This window comes from Bos indicus, chromosome 20, assembly GCF_029378745.1.
Source record: "Bos indicus isolate NIAB-ARS_2022 breed Sahiwal x Tharparkar chromosome 20, NIAB-ARS_B.indTharparkar_mat_pri_1.0, whole genome shotgun sequence".
Taxonomy (NCBI): domain Eukaryota; kingdom Metazoa; phylum Chordata; class Mammalia; order Artiodactyla; family Bovidae; genus Bos; species Bos indicus.
In genome coordinates this window covers 36,922,441-36,945,249 of record NC_091779.1, presented here as the reverse complement: position 1 = coordinate 36,945,249, position 22,809 = coordinate 36,922,441, and the positions used below count along the sequence as shown (strand labels likewise).

General features: G+C 35.9%; 1 protein-coding gene across 3 annotated transcripts in view; it reads right to left on the bottom strand.

The window, feature by feature from the left end:
- Positions 1 to 231: 231 nt before the first annotated feature.
- NUP155 (nucleoporin 155) overlaps positions 232 to 22,809 on the bottom strand; it is a 53,171-nt gene continuing 30,593 nt past the window's right edge. Inside the window, exons 22-36 of one of the 3 annotated variants that reach the window (XM_070774743.1) lie at positions 21,530 to 21,660; positions 18,872 to 19,063; positions 18,079 to 18,217; positions 17,287 to 17,422; positions 16,244 to 16,397; positions 15,932 to 16,036; positions 15,144 to 15,298; positions 12,114 to 12,243; positions 10,829 to 10,942; positions 10,036 to 10,156; positions 9,286 to 9,396; positions 6,208 to 6,344; positions 4,723 to 4,829; positions 3,948 to 4,091; positions 232 to 3,401 (exon numbers count right to left, since the gene is read on the bottom strand). In XM_070774743.1, coding sequence (XP_070630844.1) covers positions 3,953 to 4,091; positions 4,723 to 4,829; positions 6,208 to 6,344; positions 9,286 to 9,396; positions 10,036 to 10,156; positions 10,829 to 10,942; positions 12,114 to 12,243; positions 15,144 to 15,298; positions 15,932 to 16,036; positions 16,244 to 16,397; positions 17,287 to 17,422; positions 18,079 to 18,217; positions 18,872 to 19,063; positions 21,530 to 21,660 — 1,871 coding nt within the window. In that variant the 3' untranslated portion in view covers positions 232 to 3,401; positions 3,948 to 3,952. Of the gene's footprint in view, positions 3,402 to 3,541; positions 4,092 to 4,722; positions 4,830 to 6,207; positions 6,345 to 9,285; positions 9,397 to 10,035; positions 10,157 to 10,828; positions 10,943 to 12,113; positions 12,244 to 15,143; positions 15,299 to 15,931; positions 16,037 to 16,243; positions 16,398 to 17,286; positions 17,423 to 18,078; positions 18,218 to 18,871; positions 19,064 to 21,529; positions 21,661 to 22,809 lie in introns of those variants that run through there. The other 2 variants (XM_019982974.2, XM_070774744.1) reach the window with 2 other exon arrangements.

Sequence of the window (22,809 nt, the reverse complement as noted above, 5' to 3'; positions counted from 1 at the left end):
CATCTACTGCTGCTTCATTGACTATGCTAAAGTCTTTGACTGTGTGGATCACAACAAACTGTGGAAAATTCTTAAAAGAGATTGGAATACCAGACCACCTTACCTGCCTGCTGAGAAACCTGTAAGCAGGTCAAGAAACAAGTTAGAACAGGACATGGAACAATGGACTGGTTGTAAATTGGGAAAGGAGCACATCAAGGCTATACATTGTAACCCTGTTTATTTAACTTATATGCAGAATACATCATGTGAAATGTTGGGATGGATGAAGCACAAGCTGGAATCAAAATTGCTGGGAGAAATATCAGTAACCTCAGATATGCAGATGACACCATCCTTATGGCAGAACATTGAAAATTGTGATAGACTTTATTTTCTTGGGCTCCTAAATCACTGAAGATGGTGATTGCAGCCATGAAATTAAGACGCTTGCTCTTTGGAAGAAAAACTGACAAACCTAGATAGTGTATTAAAAAAACAGAGGTCTGTATAGTCAAAGCTATGGTTTTTCTGGTAGTCATGTATGGATATAAGAATTGGACCATAAAGAAGGCTAAATGCTCAAGAATTGATGCTTTTGAAATGTGGTGTTGGAGAAAACTCTGAGAGTCCTGAATATTCATTGAAAGGACTGATGCTGAAGCTCCAATACTTTGGCCACTTGATACAAAGAGCTGACTCACTGGAAAAGACCCCGATGCTGGTAAAGACTGAACGCGGGAGAAGGGGATGACAGAGGATGAGATGGTTGGATAGCATCACCAACTCAATGGACATGAGTTTGAGCAAGCTCCAGAAGATAGTGAAGGACAGGGAAGCCTGGTGTGCTATGGTCCCTGGGGTGGCAGAGAGTCAGACATGACTGAGCAACTGAACAGCAACAATTTTTGGCTGCACTGGGTCTTCACTGCTGAGTGTGGGCTTTCTGTATTTGCAGCAAACAAGGGGCTACTCTTTCTTATTGTGCATAGGCTTCTCACTGCATGGGCTCTTGTTGCTGAGCACGGGCTCTTGGCTCATGTGCTTCAGTTACTCAGTGCAATGTGGGATCTTCCTGGAGCAGGGATTGAACTAGTATTCCCTGCATTGGTAGGTGGTTTCTTAACCACTGGACGATCAGGGAAGTCCCCTTGATTAATCTTAAAAAGAGTTATTCTTCCATAGCTAAGTTCTAAAATAAATGTTTAATTTCTAACATAATACAGTAGGTATGTTCATCCAAAAGGAAGAAGAGTAAAAACAATAGTATTTTAACTAATATGTGAAGCAGAACAACAAAATAATAAAAATAGATTACATAAGCTCTTACAAATTTTTGGATTTAAAAAAGTCTTATCACTTGGCTTCAACCTCCTTATGAGGAAACTTTCCTGATAAGCAAAATAAAACTTTCAAGAGTTTAAATGATTTATCAGAAGACTCAAAAATATTCTGAAAAAAATTATTAAGGGAATTTAAATGAAAAAACTGATAAAAAATGGAAGGAAAGCATATGCCTTTCAAGACATTTAGATTCAGTGTTCTATTTCTTTATTTCCTTGATACAACTGTATCCCTATCATATTTTCCCCCTCATGAATAAGAGGAAAAAGGATGGAGGAGGGAAGTATCCTGAGAAGAGAATGAGGAATCTGTGAGCCCTGAGATGAAGTCAACTATAAAACATAAAAGATGAGAGCAGAGAGGTTTTCAACAAACAAGTCACTAGTAAGTCAGATGTATTATACTAAAGAAATGCTGAACATACATTTCAGGACTAATATCCCATACCTTGTACAGTTAAAAAACATTTCTCTTAAAAAATTTTTTTTGTATTTATTTAGCTGCACTGGGTCTTAGTTGTGGCACGTGGGACCTTCTTTGCCACATGCAGAATCTCTAGTTGCAGCCAGCATGTGGGATCTAGTTTCCTGACCAGGGATGGAACCTACCCCTGCACTGGGGGCTTGGAGTCTTAACCATTGGTCTACCAGGAAGTCCCCCAAACAGCCCTTTCTCTTTCTTAACCATTTTGCTACACTAAAATGATCTATTTAGAAATCTGTGTCACAATCAGGACTTTCAATGACTCCTCACTGCTTACAATGAATGCACTGTTTCATATATTCCACTTATCATTCATTGTCTATAGATGTTTAATATTTAATAGTCACTATAAATAATGTGTTGAATGAAAACCAGATATAAAGTATATAAACCAAGTTGATAAATGTGATACAATGCTACTTCAAGTTTGATCCACTTACTACCAGTATCATTATCACATTGAAGGTGGAATATCTGTTTTGAACAGGTTATTGAAGTGATTCTTACGAATGTTAAGGTTTTACAGTCTCCCAGATGATTAAAGAGGAGAAGAGGATCTTAATTTCTCTTAGTACTCTTACCCTCCAAAGGATATTGAAAACATTCGCTATGTGGCTAGAGTTCTTAAAGGTGTTATGTAAGGTGTTACATAAACAAAAGAAATGGTTCAGATTTCTGGATTCTTAAAGACCATTTAGCCACATTAGCTTACATTCCTTATGAAAGATGTAGCTTCATTATTTTGAGTTCCATAAACTTAACATACATATTAATGTTCTTGTGAGTAAATGTGCTTGTAGCAGAACTGGAATCACGGCTAAATATAGCCTTTAAGCCAAGACTTTCATTTTAAGTAGACATGATAGAATTTTAAATTTACAGAATTAACAATGTGTAGCATACATTCATTTTACATATTAAAAAAAATCTAAACTTAAGGAACTGAAAAGCTGAAAAATGAGAGGTGGTGGGGCCTAATAAGAAGGTATTAACATCCTATTAAATATTATAAATAAGGAGACTATAGGAGAAAGGGAGCTAAATTCTAAGAGAATAACTGTGGAGATGGGAAAACCGTTAGACATACATTAGTGACAACAGGTAGAAGGTCATTACTCTGGTAACGAAAGGTAAGAGGAAAGGAGTCCATGTTCTTGTTTTTCTGTGAGTCCTGGTCACTCGCCAGACTTTTCTCTTTTGTTGCCATGACTTTGGGCACTTGGTTTTGCCATCCTAATTCTGCTGGAATATTAGGAACTATATTATGAACAGTTTTGCTTCATATATGGTGTGTCTTGGGTAAACCTCAGGTGTTGTGGTTACTGATGAGCAAGGGAGGAGGCATCAGATGGGAAGCTCCATCCTGAACTGGTTATATCTTCTAACACAGTGGTCCTCAACCTGACATGTACTGGAACATCATGAAGGGCATTAAAACAGAGTGCTGGGCTGGAGAATCGGAATTTCTAACAAATGTCCAGATGCTGCTGATGTGCTGGTCTGGTGCACACACTTTGAGAACCACCAGTTTAAAGGAATCAGTAGTCCCACGACAAAGAAGAGTTAGGTGGATGATGAGGGAAAACAGCATCTCCCTGGAGGGGAGACAGGACATAGACCATTAATTACAAGTTTATCACTTGCTCAGAAAAAACAACCAGGTGTGTACTACAAGGACTGAAACTGACAAAATCAGTAGTTAGAAGAAATTTTTTTCCAAAGATGAACCCAAAAATTTAAAAAACTTTTAAAAAGAGACTGTTTATTTGCTTACTTAAGAACTGTTGTAGAATCTACTATTACGGAACTGGACCTATTCAGCTAGCCTATTTAAGTTTCGATACTTGAACTAACTTGACAATGAGCATATAAATTCAAAACAAGAGTTTTTTACTTGTTTATCCTTGTGTTAAAATCATAAATAATCTTATTTGTTTTTAACTTGATTATTAAAAAGCAAAATAGTATTATGTAGTAAAAAAGAATTCACCTGCAAATGTACTCTGCTGATACCAGCCATTTATTAAAAACGCATTTCTACTAAAATTGTTCTTAAATTCTTAGATTTAGAGTATGTGATAGCTGGACCCAGCTGAGTTTTTATTTTACAGATTAAAAACGCAGGGATGAAAATACATTACAATAATTAATGTAGCCGTTCTAGTTTAGCCTGAAGAGATTTAAAGTTTCCAGTGATGGCTTGTACTGCTGCTGAGGAGCTCATTGACTGGAGCTCGACCAGATAACCACAAACAGCATCCAGGCAGAGATTTGTGAATCTTCTCCTGTAAAGAAAAAGACACCCATTCAGCCATCTACAGATTCAGAAACATTTCCTCCTACGGGACTTCCCTTCAACTTCTGCTAATCTTACTCAGTAAAGGCCCGCAGAAGAGGAAGGATCATGTGATTAAGTAAATGGCAAATAAATGAAAACAGAGAAAGACACTCAGGGGGGTAGGTGGATTACCACATACCACCATTTTCCTCTCAAAGATTGTTACAATGAGAAGGAAGGCAGTAAGGAATGACTCCTTAAATTAGTATTAAATATTTACATTCATTTGGTCTCCTCAAACAAATGTATTTTGAAACGGCCAATAATATCACAAAAGACACAATGGCACTTCCTAAGCTGCTCATTCAAGATGGAAGGCATTTAGCAGTAATTCATTAATTTTATCCTTTCATTTACAGGGAGAAATCAGGACAAGGGCTGGAAAATGGAAAAACTCTCACCTTTTATATGTGCTAACTGATATCAAATAGTTTCTGCAAACATACACGAGTTTAAATCTCACATACTTCTTTGAGTCTCTGTATTGTGCCCCACAATCTCCAAATTTGTTACCCAGATATTTATTCAATGCATTTAAAAACCTTTGGTATACAACACAGTATCTAATTCATAGTTACCTCTCACAATTTAAAACTTGGCTAGGATTTTCAACATATCTTGTCAATAGTACATGTATACAATCCAAAAGGTGTAGTGGCTTCTTCATTCTGTTCCAGAATGGATCCTATAAAGAAAAAACACATAGTCAGTTTTAAGGTGAATTGTGTCCACTCATTTTCCCCTCACTTACGTTAGTTAAAATACTCATCAGAGTTCAGTGCACTGAACACTGCACTGTGAAGTCATTTAGGAAGAATATTTGATGTATCATTGCACTTTGCAGAGCATATGAATTTGCTGTTTAGGAACCTGAGACAACAGGAAAAAAAAGAATCCATTTCTTCCTATTGACTGTGACACGATTCTTACCTGGAACCTATGCAGATTTAATCTGGTAGTGTGAATAAGAGACTAAACCAAAAAAAAGACTAAACCAGTAGTCAGAGAATCTTAATTCTAGTTCTGACTCCACCATTACTAGCCATGTGACTTGAATAGGTTATTTAACATCTCTGCTCTTGTCAGATGTAAATGGGATATTATTAGTTGTTCATTTTTGTGAAAGGCTCAGTGTGAGTTTTAATGAGATAAGTAAGTGCCTTGGAAAGCACTGTATGAATGTTCTGATGAAGCTACTATAATCACGACTAGTATTAAACACAAGCCAGTTCAACAGGTTTCATTTAGTTCTTTCATCTTAGGATAAAAATTACACAACTTAAGTCCAATAAGGTTAAATATGGTGAGGAAGATCTTTTTTAAAAAAACTGAGGTATAACTGACATGTAACATTGTACTAGTTTCAGAGTGATTTGCTGAATAGAGTGATTTGCTGTTTGCGTTCAAAATGATGCAATATGATCACCATAATAAGCCTAGTTATCCTCTGTCACCATATAGTTAAATTTTCCTTTTCTTGTGGAGAGAAAGATCTTTAAGCACTGATATTTTACATGAGGTTACAAGGATTGAGAACAAATATTTTGTTTTTACAGTGAATGATATTTTGTTCTTTATTAATTTACTTTTCTTTTTTGGCTGTGCTGCGTTTTCATTGTGCACTCAGGCTCTCTAGCTGTGGTGTGTGGGCTCATCTGCCCTGTGGCACGTGGGATCTCAGTTCCCCGGCCAGGGATCAAACCTACATGTCCTGTGTTGGGAGGTGGATTCTTAATCTCTGGACCACCAGGAAAGGCTCTATTCCTTTACAGTAAGTAATTCTTAATGTATTTAGCCTATTTGGCTAAAAGTAAAGCATATGTAATTATGCTTTATTGATACTGAAAAATATTTGATTTTTATCATGGTATATAACAAAGCAACTCTCATTACTGGTATCAAAAGTCTGAAGCATGATAATTTCTGATACTCAACAAAGGAAGCAAATTTCTGATGCAACTCTATTATATGATACTTGTAAGCACACAACCAAAAAAATCCGCTCCTGTATCTAGAAAATTAAATTGATTTAACTAAATTATTTTATTTAATATTTTCCTTACCCGTGACTTGAACAAGTGATCATATACTTCCAGTAGTCTAGGTAATGGCACTCCAATTTCATTCATTGTCTGTATCACAAAACCCACATCCCAGTTCAAAGTACAAACTTGCTGCTCTAAGAACTGCACGATAAAATCTGGGGAGAGAAAAAGATCAGTGGGGATTGTTAACTTTACTTTTGCCCAGTGTTGCCAAGATATAATTGACATATAGCACTGTGTAAGTTTAAGGTGTAAATGTGATGATCTAAAACATATTGCCAAATGTTTTCCACGATCAAATTAGTTAACATGTCCTTCACCTCATAGAATCACTAATTTTTGTTGTTCTAGATTTGTTAACACTTGATACTAAAAAGTAGGTCTTATTCATAACTGAGAAGCTTCTAGAGGGAAATTTTTTAAAAAACAATTTTCAAAACAAATAATTCTTTGAATATAAAATAAGGCATATACCAAAACAGGCAAACCTATAGAGACAGAAAGGAGATTAGCGGGTGCTTAAGGCTGAGGGTGGATATTTCTTTTTGATGAAAATGGTGATGAAAATGGTCTAAATTTAACTGTGATGGTTGCACAACTCTGCAAATATGCTAAAACCATTCGCTTACACACTTAAAAGCTATTAGGGAAAAAACTATTAGAGTGAATGTAGAAAAAAGCAAAAGGTACAAGTGGAGAACAGAGATCATTGACAATCACACTTTTAGAGAGGGCCTGCTTATATATATTTTTTTTAATTTACTCAATTATTCATTTATTTATTTCTTGGCTGTGCAGAGTCTCAGTTGCGGCACACAGGAACTTTGACCTTTATTGTGGCATGAAAGATGTGTAGTTGCACCATGAGGAATCTTTAGTTGTGGCATGTGGGATCTAGTTCCCCATCAGAATCAAACCCAGGCCCCCTGCTCGGGGAGCATGGAATCTTAAATGCTGGACCACCAGGGAAGTCTCATGATAAGAGTTCCTTACTATCTTGAAACACTGGATCTTAACAGCTTTTCAGAAAAAGAAGGGGTGCTGTATCTTGATTTTAGAAATATTAAATATAATATTCATAAGATTCTTCTTTATTTTGGTGACTCTAATTGTGGTCCCACTCTCACTTTTTACTACCTGTTATATCAGAAATAAGCTCTTAACAGAAGCAATCAAATTCATATTTATGGTACCTAAAATCTGAGACTGACCAATGTGAATAGCCATGGGCAAGAAGAATCACTAAAGATTGAACAGTTAACTACAGTTAACAGGTAACTACAAGTTACCACACAGAAATTCTGGAGAGGTAATAGAAATTCTAAAGTCTCAATTTGTTCCAGCTTGAAGTCTCTTGTTTGCCTTTGACAGAGTGATAGAAAAAGGAAGTTCTCTTCTATTCTAAATTTTATTGGGCTGCACAACTAACAATCTTAAGCCAGAGAAGAAATACCCTCAAAAGGTACTGTGCACAATGTGGTCATTTTGCTATTAAAATTGTCAAGCTTCACATACTCATATGGTTGCTCTTTATTTTATCAATCAATGGAAACAGTGAGAGACTATTTTGGGGGGCTCCAAAATCACTGCAGATGGTGAATGCAGCCATGAAATTAAAAGATGATTGCTCCTTGGAAGAAAAGCTATGACCAATCTAGACAGCATATTAAAAGAAAAGATAGGTGCACTGGGATGACCCAGAGGGATGGTACGGGGAGGGAGGTGGGAGGGGGGTTCAGAATGGGGAGCACGTGTACACCTGTGGCAGATTCATGTTGATGTATGGCAAAACCAATACAATATTGTAAAGTAATTAGCCTCCAATTAAAATGAATAAATTAAAAAAAAGAAAAGACATTACTTTGCCAATAAAGGTCCGTCTAGTCAAAGCTATGGTTTTTCCAGAAGTCATGTATGGATGTGAGAGTTGGGACTATAAACAAAGCTGAGCGCTGAAGAATTGATGCTTTTGAACTGTGGTGTTGGAGAAGACTCTTGAGAGTCCCTTGGACTGCAAGGAGATCCAACCAGTCCATCCTAAAGGAGATCAGTCCTGGGTGTTCACTGGAAGGACTGATGTTGAAGCTGAAACTCCAATACTTTGGCCACTTGATGCGAAGAACTGACTCATTTGAAAAGACCCTGATGCTGGGAAAGATTGAAGGCAGGACGAGAAGGGGACGACAGAGGATGATGGTTGGATGGCCATCACCGACTCGATGGACATGAGTTTGAGCAAGCTCTGGGAGTTGGTGATGGACAGGGAAGCGTGGCGTGGTGCAGTCCATGGAGTCGCAAAGAGTCGGACACGACTGAGCAATTGAACTGAACTGAAAGGGCACAGGCAGTTTTTAATACTGTACTTATAAGAAATAAGGATATGATTGTAACAGTTTTATTTCTTACCATGTCCAGGGAATAAATCCTAAATCAGAGAAGACCTGTAAACAAGTCTGTATCTTTATATTTTAAAAACAATATAAGGTTATAAGTATCTTCATGTTTCTCATCACTTTTCGAAAGCACAAAGTGCTTATTTAACATTCTACTGTATGAATGTATTTATGTTGAGTCTATTGTTTTACGACCGAAGAAGACATTACAAGTTGGCAAATGGCTCATAATAGAGTTTCCTACCTTACAAATTTGGTTAAGAAAGGGATTCACAGAAATTACATTTTTAACACAACTACTTGCTATTTTAAAGAAAAATATGTCCTCAATATTCAGGGAGCAGTTAAACCAATCACAGATCATCGACACATGAAAACATCAGCTATTTTTCCCTTCTCTTCAAACTTGTATAACGTTGCCAATAATATAACACTGTGGTCTGTTAGTACTATTTCAACATAGCTATATAAACCTGGAAGGTCAAGCAAAGAAAGTTTCACATCCAAAACTATTCATCAACAGATCCTACTAGTCTTTGGAAGTGTTTTTTTCTGGAGAGGTAGAATTAACTGCAAAGCTGATAAATTGCAACAACAAAATGATTTTGCTCTAAAAACCATTATTTCTCCATGTCAATGAAGAACACCATCAAAACAAAGAGAAGACAAAAGCCCCATGACTGCAGCTGAAGTTATGGCTCACCGAGAGGAAAGAAGCGAGGCGTGCCGGCATATATCTTGCCCAGGAGCACAATCTTGAGACTAAGAGCATGCATCCTGTCTGGGGAGCTCAACGTCACACTTTCATTTAGTTCTGTAAAAAGAGGTCATGAGAAACCCAAAGTAGTTTTTTTTTTTTTTAATTTTTGGCCTTGTGGCATGGGACGTAGTTCCCTGAAAGTGAAATTGTTAGTCACTCAGTCAAATCCTACTCCTTGTAGACCCCATGGACTGTAGCCCACCAGGCTCCTCTGTCCATGGGATTTCCCAGGCAAGAATACTGGAGTGGGTTGCCATTTCCTTCTCCTCAAAGTGTTTTTAATGTGAAAAGTTTAAACTATTTTATTGTGTCTCAAGGGACAAAATACGATAGAGCTTGTTTGTATTCACATTAATATAATGAGCAGATTCTATGTTTCCGTTAGTGTCTGATATACTTTCATCTTAGAAGGGGACTGGTTATGGGATTCTGAGCTAAGTTTCTCAGAATTCCTTACTAAGCAGTACAAACCACAAAAATCACAATCTTTTCTGAGGGTCCTCTCAAACATTCACTGGAATCCTTCTCTAGAGGATCACCTTCAACCATATCCAGGTACCTGTCACTTACCCTCTGCTTAGATATATACAATTTTCATGAGCCCTTAATATATGATCACTCACAGTGTACATTCACTCTTCTACCAAGTCATTAAATAATGTGTAGCTAACAGACCTAGCTGTGAACACTTACCTTTTTCTATGATATCTTGCCAAAGTGTCTGCACCAGTATAGGGTCTGAATAACCAGCACAGTGAATTATTGCAAGTTTACATTCTGCAAGTTTAAATGGGTCAGCAAACTCCCCATAAAGCTGTAGGAGAAAATGCCAACATCCATCAAGAGGTTAGTATTCAGAAATTAACAATAAAGAACCCACTGAAAGTCAAAAGTAACCAAAGATGTTATCTGAAGTTCCTAAGATATGATATAAATATGTGATGGTGTGTAGGTTGTCATAATGCCAGATTAAGAATGGTTAACGCATTTAAACAGATTTCAATAGGTGTGCCTTTTTTTTCCCCCTTGGCTAAGAGCAAGATGCCGCAGTGACACTTCTTTTAGAACTAGTATTGTCCAAACTAAGGTTTGAAAAGATCATGGATAAACTGACAAATCTAAGGGTGCTTCTGGGTACTCAGAGAAATGTCCAGTAATAACTGAAAAAGAAACTGTTCCAGAGGGTACAGAGTGGGAGAGGCTTGGCAAGTTGGGCAAATATAAATTATTCTTTCAAGACAAGAAGCAGTCCATAAATTAGACGGCAGGAGTTTTAACAAAGCCCCATGTGAGGTTCATAGATTCTTGACAGAAAGTGGCCTGGAAAGAGAAACATGCTCTAAGGGTGAGGTAACACAGTGGTTTCAGCCCAGTGACGAGCTCCCAAAGATGGCTCAACTGCTTTCTTAAAGGAAAATGCAAAAGAAACAAGGAATTTGTAGATAATAGCTGATTATCATAGGGATTTCATTTGCCTTTTTGTTACCTTAGTTATGTCCATTAGTTCAGAATCCAGCTGAGAAATTGCATCCTGTACAGAAGAATGATGGGAATATTGCCTTTGTAGTGTCTCTTGTATCTGAAGTTGGATCCTGGCAACCTGGTTTGGGTAGAAAAAAGCAAATCGTAAGTTCTTCATGATAAATCACCAGGTATTTGGAGAAATGACTCCTAGTATCTGACTTTTAGTTTGTTTGCTAAATAACAAATTTTAAGTTTGTTAAAATAATAGCATAGTAACTACAGTTAATGATACTGTATTGCATATTTAGAAAGTTGCCTAGAGAGTAGATATTAAAAAGTTCTCATCACAAGAAAAAAAAATTTTTGTAATCATTTATGGTGACAAATGCTCACCAGACTTATTGTGATCCTTTTACAATATATAGAAAAATTTAATCATTATGTTGTACACCTGAGCAATTGTTATATGTCAATTCTACCTCGATAAAAAAAAATGTATAAAGGCTTTTATTAGAACAGACTATCAACCCTTCATTACAACAAAGAGGATTACATAGGGACTGGGCTGTGCCTGAGAGCCTTTGCTGCCCACCAACACCAGTTTCTCCCATGATTACAGCCAGACAAAATGGCCAGAACTCTACTTCACAGCCTCCTTTGCATGGAGTCTGGCCCTAAGACTAAGTTCTCTTCAAGGCAATGTGAACATAAGTATGCCACTTCAGGGCTGAGGTTTTTAAGAGTGAATGTGCTTCTGACATGCTCTCTTCACACTTCTTCCCTCTGATCAAAAAAAAAAAAAAAAAGCTAAGACTATTGGAATGGTAGAACCAGAAAATAGAATTTGGGAAGTGACATCAACCAAGTGGAAGGAAGCCACATGCCAATCAGGAACACCAACTCTGGATTTTTGTGAATGAGGAATAAGCTTTTGTATATGGACCACTACATATACATTAGTGTGTCTCTTAGTAAAGGCTTTAGCCCACTCTACTTCACACATCTATTAATAATCTCTGGAATTAATGGTGAATGCAATATAATCTGCTTAGTGTTAGAAGAGTTAGAATTAACCTTTAGAAATGTCACAGAGAAAACTTTTAGATTATAGCAATGCCCTAGGACCCAAGTGCTGTATTGTTAAAATCTTTTATTTATATATAAATATGAAAAGAAAGAAAGAAGGCAGAAGAGATTAAAATTAATACTGACTGCTACAGACCTACTATTTATTAGGGGAAGAGAGAAGTGGACTAACACGTGGCTAATCATCAGTGTGGACAGGCTGAAGTATTGTTAGCACTTACTTCCATTTTTTCCTCTAATTCGTGAAGGAATTCACCGTCTGCAGCTATTGATGAAATGGCAGTGGAACTTTTGGCACTAAGAATGGCCCGAGCAATGTATTCGAGTCGCTGCTGAAGTGAAATTTCTGTGCTGGAGGAGGAAAATCCTTACTTTTATTTATGTGAATTCTTCAGGAGCCTATATATCAGTTATGATGTACTATTTTATACCAAATTAACATAAAAGGCCATTTGAAACTTGAAAAAGTAGAGGATTTCTAACAAAAGAGATCCACAATTTCAGTGAACACATAAAGAAATACTTATATCCAAAAAATTATCTATTTTAAAACTTCAGTATATTAAAACTTGGAACCTTCTAAAGTTAAAGAAAACTTTTTATTATTCCTCATATTCTTCATTTCTCTACCTTAATGTGGCCAAACCCAAATTGATACCCAAAATACAGAAACTTCTTAATTGAGAAGAAATTATATGCTCAGGTTTAAGGAAGCAAAAATTCTGAAAAAGTACAAAGACCACAAAAATGTATTGTTGATTACTCACAAAACATGCAACAGAACAGTTAAAGACTGTGATAAAAGGAGACGCTTTCTGTCAGCACTGAAGAGCAATCCTAGCACTCTTACAAGTAAATAGCTTGAAGAACCCAGAAAGACTCTTAAGTTCTGCAAACCTAAACCATGGTTTATCTCGTCCAAAGGCAAGAAGAGCCCAACACTGATCTTCAGAACACCTACATCTGGACAGTTAACCCCCATCTGCTCCTCAGAGAACGTGAGCGAAACAAAGAAACACCTCTCAGCTAAGTGTTGCTTAGTCAGAGTGACTGGGAAGAATCCAAGGGTGAACTTTAGAAATGTCTCCTGTGTAAAGGGTGAGCTATGAAAGTAAAAAAGGTTTAATGCAATTTCTGAAACTTAGGAAAAAAACCTGTATTTATTCTTAAAATACATGGAAACTGGGGTCTAAGAACAAACTCTTCCTGGCATTCTTCAGTGTTTAATGGAGAAAAATACCTTGTTAGAATGAAAAACTGAAATCTGCCTCCCTAACAGGGTGATTATGAGGGTCAAAAATATATAAAAGGTCCTTGTAAGTAGTAAAGATATACATGGACAAAGAAAACAAGACTGTACCTTCAGGAGCCTTGTTTCATAAAGGCTTTATTTCCCCCTCTCATCTCTTAAAAAAAAATAACAAAAAAACCCCACTTGAAACAAACATTTTGAAAGTGGATAACATTTCCAAATTACTTAAAGTAGAATATTCCATAGCCACCAACTTATTTGGTACAGCTTACATATATAGAAAAAGAGTATAGTGAGAAAGAGTAACATAATAGTTGGAAAAATATTTTATTGTGGAAAGAGATGGATGCTAAGTTACGAGCTAAAGACTAGACGTACAGGGTCCTCACATGAAGGGAAAATTAGGTTGTATGCATGTGTGAAGTAGAAATGGACAATGGGCACTGTCCTTAAAAGAGGATTTCCAAATATTTTATAACAAGAACGTAGTAATTGTGATAACAAGGAAAAAGGTCCAAAAGTTCAAATGAAAAGGCAATTAAGGGCCACTCTAACAGTGCAAGCAATGACCGAAATGACTTACAAAGATTTGTACAGTAATGGTACTTGGATGTACAAAGAGGAATGACAAGAGTAATCCAGAAATGAGATTCTGAAGGCCTGGATAAGGTCACAGTCCATATGTGCCTCTGAGGGCAGAAAATATACTGGATAAAGAAATGAATTACAGAACCTTAAGACAGAGCTATAGTGAATTAAATATTTAATAATGCCGTCATTTCGTCTTTTGGTTTTTTTTTTTTTGGTCAATTCTTGGTTATACAAAAACTACGACTTGACCAAGGCCTTTACTCTGAAATACATTTTAGGTCTTTACTAGCTCAAATTCCTTTTCTTTCCTTTTATTAAACCAAAGACAAATTGAAGTCACTACGATATATGTCATTTTCTGTATGTGAGGGGAATTTATGAAAATCAAGTGATTATTGTGACCAAAGAGGGCAAGAAGATAAAAAATGCCTTGGGTCCACACACGCAGTAATTACAACTGCGTGACTGCACAGACACACACTCTCCCACCTGCTGTCAGCCACAGCTGGATGCTTGACGTAACCGTTCTGATTAACATGGTTTAACCACAGCTTTGCCTCAAACACCTCCTCTTCCTAACATAACCAATCTTTATGTTTTAAAAATAGCACCATATTCTTTTGGCAACATTTCAAATGAAGAGGGTCAAATTAATAATCTTTCCAAAATTGTATTGTCTTGATATGACAATCTAATTGGATATATCAATGCCTTCTGTAACAGAATTCTTAACCCTCCTTAATATATATGCTGTAAGACCTTGTCAGGAGCTTAAACCAATGTAAGAGTTGAGGAAATTGGTCTGGAATTTGTTAAACGTTTAAAATTATAACGCCTTTGAAAAGCATTTTTTGTCCTTTTAATTAATAATAGTAGTGATTTGCCATCAGTAGAAAAGAATCTAAAGACATAGTTTAAAGAAAAAGGGTTTAGAAAATAGTTTGAATAGAGTCTGTTTAGTAGAAGTTATTTGGTACCTTTACACATTATTAAAAATGAAACAAACAAAAAGAAAAACTATAAACTTCAGGTAAATCCAGGGCTTCCCATGTAGTTCAAATGGTAAAGAATCTGTCTACAATGTTGGAGACCTAGGTTCAATCTCTGGGTCAGGAAGGTCCCCTGGAGAAGGGCATGGCAACCCCTCCAGTATTCTTGCCTGGAGAATCCCCATGGACAGAGGAGCCTGGCGGGCTACAGTCCATGGAGTCACAAACAATCAGACATGACTGAGCGACCAACACTTTCACTTTAGGTAAATCCAAGTAAACTCATACAAATTCTATATATGTATAACCTGAATAAAGTTTTCTTAAAATCTTAAAATTTAAAAATTAAAGTCTGGGTGCAGTAACTAGATATGGTCCAGTTATCAATTGCTCATCACAGTGAGAATATGAGGCCATACCTATGCATGTCAGCCAATTTGGACAGGACACGAGCTGCACTGCTAAAACTTCTGTTCTTCTCGTAATACCTCCAGAGTAGATCCATATAACGAACTTTGTTTTGATCAACTTTGGCCATTCGTACTAGATGTGGCTCCAGAAATGGAGAAGCAATCTGGAAATTGTACAGTTGTTCAGAGACATTTTCTGACCACCCACTTGCTCTTTACATAATAAATATATCATCATTTTATAGGTGTGCCTTGTTTTATGAATACATAAGCAATATTATAATCCAGTAACAGATAAGAAAGGGGCAATTTTTCTCATTATAAATTATCAAAGAACTGCTATGATAGTCGTATTATGTTGATAAAAATAATTTATTACAACCCAATTGCAAGTCTTTTAATAAACTTTGAGAACACAGTTACTGATTTCTAGCCTCTGAGCTCAAAGACATCCTTGCCACAATCTGTTGCCATTTTACAGGGTGAGGAACACTGACACTTAGGGTAGTGAAAGGACATTTGTGAAGCAGCTTAATGGCAGAGTTAAGACAAAGTTCAGGTCTCCAAATTCATGATCCATTGATTTTCATGCCACAATATAAACAATCCCAATCAGCTTCTAAATAACAAGAAAATTAGAGCAACAGGATATCTTGCTCACTAGAAAAAAGTATTATATTATTTGGCTTTCACTAATACCTAACGGTTGGTATTTCCTAATAACCATATATACTAACCCACTGAGTTAATGCTACTTAAAAATATAAATTAACACTATTGGTATAAAAAATATTTACCTGTAGCAGTTTATCTGCAAGGTCTGCTTGTATTAGCCAATTATAAAGGGCAATACTAAAGAGTTCATCTTTGGATCGCTGAGACAATTTAAGCATTTGTTCAAACTAAAAAAACAAAACAGTAAAAATTAGCACAGTTAAACGCTTGACCTGACCTTCAGCCTTTTAAACCTCTTGCAAGAAATCAAGAATCCTTAAATGGTAAGTTCTGAGAGCTATCACCTTTCCCTAGATGACTATACCACCGCCACCACCATGCAGAACTTCTAAATGCAGTGCATTTTCAGAATGAAAATACACTGTGTCCCTTACATGATGTCCTGCTTCTTCATTACTCAGCATGTTGGGATCAGATGACAACACCGGAGGCCCGGGCTTCTTGGGGACGCTGGGAGACTGAGGAGCAGCCTTACTTTGATTTACCAGTTCTTGAAGTGTATCTGTAATACACTTGTAACTGTTTAATCTGAAAAAGCATGAAAGAGGAACGGTTACATGATTTAGTTAGCAACTGGTTAACAATTGAAATACAAACTAAAGGTAATTTTGAATACACACACAATTTGGTATTAAAAATAATACAAATCATACACTTTTCCTGTAGGTTTGAGAAGCATTTGTTTAGAAGGGTGAACTCATAAAAATTAAACGCATGTCTAAGATTGGTTATATATTTCCCTTATGAATATCCATTGTTTTTTAGCAGTCTCTAAACATTTAAAAATCATCCTTTAAAATACTAAAACAAAACAATTAATCTTCATTTAGAACAAGACACTGAGGGCTGGACAGGTGAGGCAGCACTTTTGTTTCCAAAAATGTCATCACATTTAAAACGGACATTAACATGTATACACTGCTGTATTCAAAATGGATAACCAACAAGGACGTGCTGTATAGTACATGGAACTCAGTGTTGTGTGCCAGCCTGGATGGAAGCGGGGTCTGGGGGGAAGGATACATGTATGTGTACAGCTCAGTCCCTTCGCTGTTCACCTGAAACTACCACAATATTGTTAATCAGCTATAACCCAATACAAAATAAAGTTTAAAGTTTGGGGGAAAAAAAAAAACAAACCAGAAACAAAAAACTGACAGTAATACAATTTCAGAAAAACCACAGAGGTAGTTCAAAATATTCCTTAAGAATTCCCAACAGACTATAATTTCATCCCTAGGCAAAGAATTATAATATTGATTTACACCTTTGATAAAAAGGGCATTTTTAGGAAAAGCATAATTCAATTTCATAAGGGTTGTACTTGAAACATTATTTTCCTAATACTGCCAAACTTTTCACAAAGAAAAGTCCTATATCCATAAAGCTGAGATGCTGCTAAGGTGATAAAACTCACCTTTCCTGGAAAGCCTGAAGTCCTACGATGTCCTCTTCTGGTTCTCCGTGTTTATAGAAATGAAGTCCAAGACCCTGAGGATCTTTTTTTTCTGCAGCAGTGAGAGAGAGCTCCACCACACCCTCATAAAAACGCACTAATGGGAAAGAGTTAAGGCATATTATTAAGTGGATACATTTTTCCTTAGCTGGCTTATAAAGACGCTGATCAAGGTTATTATGTTCACTATTTTAAGGGTTCTACTGTGTATTAGTTACCTAGATGACAATATCATATAAATTACTTCTGATGAGTCTATCGAAGAACTAGGTTCTAAAAACATGCCGAAAAGGCAGCATTAATATATTTCCTTCACTGTTAAAAAAATTTCGTATTTAAAATAACAAAGAGAAGGACTACAGTTCCTTGATTGAAAAAAAAAAACCCATCTAAGGATTCATAGTACTACCTGTTCTGACAGAACATCATGTTAGATTTGATTTCAAGTAATTTTAAACTGAGCAGACAGGTAAAAAAATTAGTCAAAAGAATCAAAAGTACCTGAAAAATAAATGTAACCCAGAAAGCAATCTAATACAGATGGTAGTTTAACCAGAACAGGACTGACACTACAATGTTAAAAAGTTATACATTTCAAGATAAGACCACTATTGCTCTTCTAGAAGCTGGTACAGTCATCAAACACTAAGACACAGAAATTTATTTTGTATGTCTTATCACTTGGGCCACTGAAAATCAAAGGAAGACGTGCCTCTGAGTTGAGCAGAAGGTATGAAACATTTCGTTTCTCACCTTGCCTATACTGAGCACAAACACTGGATAGGTCCACCTGATTGCTGATTTTCTGATACTCCTTTAAGGATTCCCTTAACATTCGTTCCTTTTCAATCTTATTTTGAACTTGTCGGGAATGCTGGAGAAGCTCATTTGCCTAGACGTAGAGATGGTAAGAACTTAGGAAGATATGAAATCAAGCACACAGATGATGCTGTCAATACAGGTTTTAATTTATGTCTAAATTTACATCTGGTTTATGACCATCAAAGATAAAAACAACTCTGCAAACTTACTTCTTCTTAATTTTAGGCAGAAAAGTTTTTGACCAAAATATCCTAGCTATTCTTAATTCCTCTCTCAAATATGTTAAGTAAGACAGCTTTTGACTGGTAAATCTCTTGCCTAGTAAATACATTATTGGTCAGCAGGCAGTCCGGGAAACACTGATTTTTTAAGGTTTTTTCACCTGTAGGAAAGGATCAATAAAAATTGCCCAATTAACTCTAATTTATTATACACAAATTTTAGTGATTTTAAAAAAATATTTTAAAGAAAGGCATATTTAACCATTTTTTCCATATGGTCTAGAAGTACTATCAAAGATTCTTTATGAAAAATTTATATATGTATTTTAAGAAATAATATATTCCAACTTCCTTCTTACACAGAGGAGAATTCTGAGGTCATGAAAGGCTAAGAGACCTACCCCCAGGTCATATGTCAAGGAAAAAAGAGAATTTCTGATTATAGTACCACTGTGCTCTTAGCACACTGCAAAAAACACCAAACAGGTGACAGAACATCATACCTTAGAACAAATTGCATCATCAGTGCTATAAAGAAGTGGGCAGATGTCCTGTAAGTGTAAACTAATGCCATCAACAGCAGCATTATCTCTGATGTAGCAGTTGATCAGAGAAGCAATTAATGCCCCGGTCAGTTCCTTGTCCCTGATTACCAGGTCTTTAAAGGTGGTGATTTTTAACTGTTCTTGAAATTCCTAGGAGTATAAGAGAAAATTATTCCTTTGATCAAAAATATAGGAATATCGTATTTCTGCACAGAATGAAATTTCTTCAATAATTTAAAATAATTAAAACATTAATAGCCTCTATAATTTAAAAAATAAAATATACTGAAGTATAAAAATAATAAAATTTTACAAATTTTCATACATCATAGAGAACTGGAAAAGAGCCCATAGTATGCCTATTCCAAATCTCTCACTTTACAAACAGAAAGCAAAGCCCAAGTATGAGCCAAAATTGGAGGCAGGCCTCCTGACTTTAGTTATAACTAGGAAAAAACAATTATCTACATTAAAAAATCTTTGGCTTACATTTATCTATCCAAAATAATGTGTCTCCTGCTTGCTCAGTTGTGTCCATCACTTTGCAACTATAGCCTGACAGGGTCCTCTGTCCGTGGGACTGTTCAGGCAAGAAGACTGGAGTGGGTTGCCATTTCCTACTCTCAGGGATCTTCCCAACCCTGGGATTAAACCTGTGTCTCCAGTATTGCAGGTGGATTCTTTACCACTAAACCATCAGGAAAGCCAAAAATAATGTTCAACTTCTATTATTCAAGAACTTCTAACACTGGAGTTTGATCTCATTTTGTACAAATCAGGTTACTAAAATGGAGTTCTAAAGTATTGGGGTGATTTATATTACAGTAACATTCGGTTTAGTGATTTGACTACTATCTTTTCCTAAATTTCAGCAAATACACAATCAATGCCCAATTTTTTGATTTATATTTAATTTGCATTCCATGAGCATGTCGGGAAGGAAGCTTTGAAGATGAATCACAAAAAAAAATAATACCTAGGCTACAAGTTGACCTAGATTATGCTTACCAGCCAATAAAACTAGAAATGATTATTCTAGCTGTCATGGAAAAGAAAACAGCTTTCATAATTAAGCATATTCATTTGAATCTTTAAAAAGATAACAGAAAATACGTCTTTAAAAGGAACAAAACAACTCACTGGACAGTACTGGAAAGAACACAAAGATTGTCTTTTAACTTCAAAAACTGATACTTAAAAGTCAAGAATCAAAACATTTTTGGGTAACCAAACAGCCCTAGAGGATAAGGAATAGAACTACAGTTAATAAATATGGAAGAAACCACAGACTTAGAAAATTACCATTCTGTAATCCTAAATGAAATAACTGATTCAGGTAATGATTATCAATTGATGTGATGAAAGCTTGATGAAAGTTCAATGAAGAATTTCACAACAGCAGGACTAGACTTAACTTTTGAATCCAATAATCAATGTCAATATGACTAAAAGTGGGACAATCAAATCTTTTATGTCTCCTAATAAAATTTAATTAATACATTAGTTAATAATAAACATAATAAATTACTATCTATGAAGTATTCTATTCTTTCTCAAATAAATGGACCTGAACTTATCAAGCTTCTATAGACTTGATTTCCATTTCACAGAAAATGCAAGAAACAGGCAAACAAGTTCACTACAAGTATATAAATTTGCTACAATGCAACAGCAGAGAGACAGAATGAATTACTCTAGACTGAGAGACTAAAGAGAAATAACAACCAAAAGCAATGAGTGAATCAACTGTTCAGATTCTAATTAGAATAAACCAATCTTACAAAAAGATATTTTTAAGACAGTAATTTCACTATTTCAGATGCTACCAAAGAATTGATAATATTGCTAAATGTAATAATAAAATTGGTGTTCAAGAAAATGGCCACCTTTTTAAAGGAATACATACTAAAGTACATAGAAATGAAAAACCATGTCAGAGATCTACTTTTAAATAATTCAGTAAAAAAGAAAATAAGGGGATTAAGCAAAAGGGGTAAAATGAAAATGCTGAATACAAATGAACTGTGTATTTAAAAATATCTTTAGTAAAGTAAGATTTCATCCACATATCAGAAACTTGTGGTTTTGACAATGAATCCCTCATGTTATCAGGGTGGCTCAGACAGTAAAGAATTTGCCTGCAATGTGGGAGACCCAGGTTTGATTCGGAGAAGGCAATGGCACCCCACTCCAGTGTTCTTGCCTGGAGAATCCCAGGGATGGGGGAGCCTGGTGGGCTGCCATCTATGGGGTCGCACAGAGTCGGACACGACTGAAGCGACTTAGTAGCAGCAGCAGGTTTGATTCCTGCATCAGGAAGATCCCCTGGAGAAGGGAATGGCAGTCTACTCCAGTATTCTTGCCTGGAGAATTCCATGGACAGAGGAGCCTGGCAGGCTATAGTCTGTGGGCTTGCTAAGAGTCAGACATGACTGAGCGAATCTCAGTCTTCAAGTTATCATGCTTTAGTTCAATTTTCTCATTACATACTAATTTATCATAACCTAAATGCTTCCCAAAAGAATCCCTCCTGAATCTAAGTGCAAGATTAAAGCTTACTCAAAACAAGTTAACCACAATATTAATAGTATGATTTTAAGGAAAAAAATTTCCTACCTTCTGAAGTTCTCCTACAATAACAGTGAATTGATGTTCACAAAGAAGTTTCCATAAAGCCAGAGCCTGGTATGATTTTCGAACCAACTGCTGGATTGCCTGAAGTGAAATCTTTTCACTCAGTTGAGCCTCTAATTACAAAACACAACCAATGAAGTTTGCAAAATTTTATTTCAAGTAAGACAACACTTCATCTCAAATAAAGACAACCATAGTTAAGGGTGAGATCCTTATCGTTCTTCTGCAGATCACAGGGAATGATGATCATGAGTTGCTGAATTCATGGCTTTATCCTCTCACTATATGTAAGTGCTTCTGTGTGTGTGCATACATAAATAGTAAAAATGTTGCCATTTTGGACAACTTACACCATTGTTTTTTTCTGCTCAATTATATTTTCACAGGCTACTCATATTGATAAATGTAAGTCCAGTGCATTTATTTTAATTGCTGAGTATTCCACTATGTAGATTTTACTACAATTAGGTCCATTTTCCACCTGAAGGACATTTCTATTGTTTCCAATGTTTTGCTACTAAAACAGTAATGCTATAAATATCCTTAAAAAAGTTCTCCTTGAAAACACAGTCAGGTTTTGATGGGACTACTTTTCATATTAAGATGCACTAGAGAATCATGAAATCAATTCAGTCAGTCATGATAGCTTTTTTTCCCCTCCCCCTTAAAAAAGGAAATAGAATGAAAAAGGGGGAAAAGAATAGAGTACAAAATAGTCTTAGTTGTTGCTTAAAATTGTGTTCAGTTGTGTGTGTATGCTTTTCAACATCTGGGTCGTAATGTAAAAATTATTTCTTACTGTGAGGAAAAACGTCTGATAAAGACTACTCTTGCATATATACTAAGAAGTGAAACTGCTGGCTTTGAATACATATGCATTTTTAGCTTTTATTATGTATGATCAAATTGCTCACCAAAGAGATATTTCAGTGTATATGGCCAGCAATTTGAATGCTCCCCTTTGTAAAAATTCTTACTATTGCTTGTATTTTATCAAGCTTACCTGAAAAGAAGTACTAAAAAAAAATTTGCAAATACTGAACAGAAAACTGGATCTGGCAGGAAGGAAAGAAAGTCCGTTGAGACAAAAGTAAATGGCTGTGTCTTAATTGGCAAAGTTCTATAAGCCAGAATAACTGGCTTAAACAACACAAGGCAAAGAACTTTAAAAAGATAATTAAATGGCAGACAAAACTTAAACAATATTTTATTACTATTCCAGGTCACATCTGGAATAATTAATGGTTACAAGAACTTTTCAG